This window comes from Cotesia glomerata, unplaced genomic scaffold, assembly GCF_020080835.1.
Source record: "Cotesia glomerata isolate CgM1 unplaced genomic scaffold, MPM_Cglom_v2.3 scaffold_814, whole genome shotgun sequence".
Lineage (NCBI taxonomy): Eukaryota > Metazoa > Arthropoda > Insecta > Hymenoptera > Braconidae > Cotesia > Cotesia glomerata.
The window spans coordinates 1-3365 of record NW_025404473.1 but is presented as its reverse complement, the minus strand read 5'-3'; the positions used below and the strand labels follow the sequence as shown (position 1 = coordinate 3365).

Sequence of the window (3365 nt, the reverse complement as noted above, 5' to 3'; positions counted from 1 at the left end):
GCATCGGTGCTTCATGAAACTCTGAATTATTTTTCATAATTTACTTTTATTATTATTATTATTATTATTATTAATATTATTTTTGTTGTGTTCTTATTATTGTTATCATTATAATAGCGTATAGAGATCAAAAATCATTCATTTGTGCGAGTTCAGAAAAAAGAACTCTTTAAGAGCTCGTTTTGATGAGTTCTTAAAGTCTACAATAAGCGGCGCATTCGATCTCTTCAGAAGGTCTTAAAGACGTCTTTTAGACGTAGACTCTGACGTCCAAATCAGAAATCTGAGCTCATTCGGAATAACTTAATACGTCATTTTGCTATCTGGGAAGCTGGATCTTTTTATCCAAAATTTAAAAATTTCTTTTTATCCAAAATTTAATTACAATTTTTCTACACTTATTATTATGTTCATTAATTTTAGTTAAAAGTTTGTATGATTTTATAAAAATAAAAAAGATTCTTGAAACATTATAAATTTTATTACTAATTACATAGTATTTTATTGTTATTTATTTATTGATAGCTATATTTTTTTCTAAATAAAAAAATTTATTTTGTTTAAAAATTTCTTAGGATCATTATTAGGTCCATGCTATGTAAGAATAAAAAAAACTACTATAAATTAAATGTTAAAAAAATTAATCAAAATAGAAAAAAAAGAATAACTAGTGATATTAGAATCAGGTCCTTCAGGATGCTTCATCAACAGCCAATCACCAAGGCATCTGGTGGTTCAAACAAATAATTATATACTACATTGAATTCATAGGTCACATGGGTTAATATCCATTTAAAAATATCTGGAAAACGACGCTAAGCAAAACCTCACATTTAAATATTAATATTTCAAATAACATTATAAAATTTTTTAAGGGAATTTGTTTTTCTTTATTATAATCACATAAATCTTTAAACAAACTTGAGAAATAATAACTAATCCATAAATTTCTATTAAAAATTTTTTTTTGTATTTAAATAAATCATAAATGTCAGAAAATATTCAAAAAATCTTTTCAAATGATGCTATAACATTGTCGCAAGTTGGGCAACGCAAATTAGGTTGCACGCGAGCAAGAAAGACTCGCATGTTTTGCACACACCGAGAGCATCCAAACCAATGGTTGCATGGCTGACAAATATGATTGGTCATACTTTGTTCACACATCGTACAATCTGTGATATGTTCACCAACAACGAATTCTGAAAAACGAAATATTACTACAAAATCAAGATAGCATATAAAATCACAATAACAAGTAATTAGTTATTACCAATTTCAATTGGATTTTCAGCGATAAAATTATGAATTTTTCGAACATCAACAAGAAAATGGCCTAGAAATAAATCTTTTGAAAACTAAGGCCATGCTTTTAGGATCTAACAGTAAAGTCAAAGCATTGCAGCGTGAAGGCTTACCACAAATCGTTATCGATGGGGTGACTCTACCTTTCATAGTCAGCAAAGTGTCTGGGTCTCCATTTATCGCATAACCTCTCTTGGAATTCTCATGTTTCAAAAACAATTAGTAAAATTAATTCAACTTTGTATAGCTTAAAATTTCGTAAAAATATTTATACTACTAGAATCAAAAAAGTCTTAGTCTCAGCAACCATTCTGCCTCTAATCGATAATTGCTCCATTGTTTTAATGAATTCAACTTATGAAAATAACCGTAATCTCCAACGCTCACTAAACTCAACTGTGCGCTTTATCTATAGCTTAAAACGAGGTGAGCATATAACTCCTTACAGGCGGGAACTTGGCTGGCTTTCTATTAAAAGTCGTCGTATCTACTTTGCTGCTTGCTATTTTTACAAATTGTTAGTTATCGAAAAACCAATGTATTTACGTGAATTATTCATCGAAGATGACTCTGTTAGACGCTCAGAAAGATTGGCAGCCAAGAGAAACAATATCAACTTTTAGTTACCAAATTTTACAACGACACAGTATGAAAATTTGTTTGTCATTACTGTAATTCGCTTGTGGGAGCAATGGCCTGCTGATATTGTTGATTCTGCGAGCTTGAAGATTTTTAAAAATAAGATGTATGACCACTTATTTAATCTAGATATTTAAACAACACTCATTTATTTAAATTTTATTATTATTTATTGAATTTTGTAAAGCCGTTGAGCAAATTGGTTAAATCGGAGTGATATTTTTTATGTTATTTATTTTTTATATTTTTTAAATTTAGGATAGATTTTATTTAAATAGTTATTATAGCAATTACTAACATGATTAATAATAATGATACTAGTCAATATTGTTAATTTACCACTCTAGTTGTATACTTGTAACTATTTCTGTATGTATATATAATATACGCTTAATTATGTCTGTATATTTTTTAAGATTGCCATTCGGCCATTAGGCCTTGGCATAATAAAGCAAATCTATCTATCTATCTATCAACATTTCTTCCACTTTTAAATTCATTGATGAAGTAGCTCACTCAATTAATAAATTGCGGAATACCAAATTGGTTGTTTTGGTATAAAACCCAAGCGCTATGGATAATTTTATTTTTTAAGGTTTCACGACTTCGAAATTGCTTCATTATTCGATTGCCGTTTTGTAATGATTCATACTCGATACGCTTTAATTCTTGTAAAAGAACAATTTTTTCTAGAAAAAAAAAAAATTAATTATTAGTAATAATTTTTAATGACAATTTTAAATTTTATGAAAATGAAATGAATGAAGCAAAAATACTACAGAGAGGAAAAAATTATAGATTAGAGAAAGTAGCATATCTGAAAGAAAGTAAATAAGTTCTTTTCAACACAATTATGAAGAATTTAAGTGAAATATGAGAATACATTGCATCAACAGTTAAATCAATAATATTGTAAGAAAAAAAACCTGTAAAATCCCAAATATTTGGATGAGTTCCAAACTGTAGAGCCAATACTTTATTATAAGCCTCGGAGAAGTTATTTGTTCTAAAAACTCTAAGAAAAACAGAATATACATCTGGCCTTGTTCTTCTTATCCACTGGTTATAAAAATACTTCAATAGCTTCTTAAACTGCAATAATAGTACTGGTGCAGTAGTACTGAGAATCCAGTAAAATGCCAATTCAATATCATCAGGAGGAAGTAGAGGTAGTACTAATAATTTTTGTAAAAACAATCGATTTTCATTGCTTTCATTTATTGCATTCAGAAGACGCAACTTCTTTATTCTTTTCATTATCGCCTGTGTCAATTAGTAAATAAGCGTTCTTAATATTAGTACATAAAAAAAAAAAAAAATTGATTACACTATACTATACCTGACAATAATGAAAATAACATCGAGTATGAGTAACCTCTGGATAATTCCTTAGAATAGCGATACCTAGAGCACTTTAAAAA

At 28.1% G+C, this 3365-nt stretch overlaps 2 protein-coding genes across 7 annotated transcripts; both read right to left on the bottom strand.

Annotated features, from left to right (window-relative positions):
• Nucleotides 1-498: 498 nt before the first annotated feature.
• Nucleotides 499-2171, bottom strand: LOC123274835. Of its 6 annotated transcripts, none has more exons than XM_044742577.1 (4): nt 1583-1965; nt 1419-1506; nt 1274-1348; nt 499-1220 (listed from the first exon to the last, which is right to left on the bottom strand). In XM_044742577.1, the coding sequence occupies exons 1-4, from the start codon at nt 1640-1642 to the stop codon at nt 1003-1005; spliced, it is 441 nt and encodes a 146-aa protein (XP_044598512.1). In that variant the 5' UTR covers nt 1643-1965; the 3' UTR covers nt 499-1002. The 6 variants fall into 6 exon arrangements, 5 of the variants coding, with proteins under 5 accessions (XP_044598512.1, XP_044598513.1, XP_044598514.1 ...); XM_044742578.1 differs by having other exon boundaries at nt 1274-1336; nt 1583-1959; XM_044742579.1 differs by having other exon boundaries at nt 499-1202; nt 1583-1956.
• Nucleotides 2172-2272: 101 nt separating this feature from the next.
• On the bottom strand, nt 2273-3348 carry LOC123274836. Its single transcript, XM_044742582.1, has 3 exons — nt 3284-3348; nt 2871-3207; nt 2273-2633 (listed from the first exon to the last, which is right to left on the bottom strand). The coding sequence occupies exons 2-3, from the start codon at nt 3199-3201 to the stop codon at nt 2461-2463; spliced, it is 504 nt and encodes a 167-aa protein (XP_044598517.1). The 5' UTR covers nt 3202-3207; nt 3284-3348; the 3' UTR covers nt 2273-2460.
• Between the last annotated feature and the right edge of the window lie 17 nt (nt 3349-3365).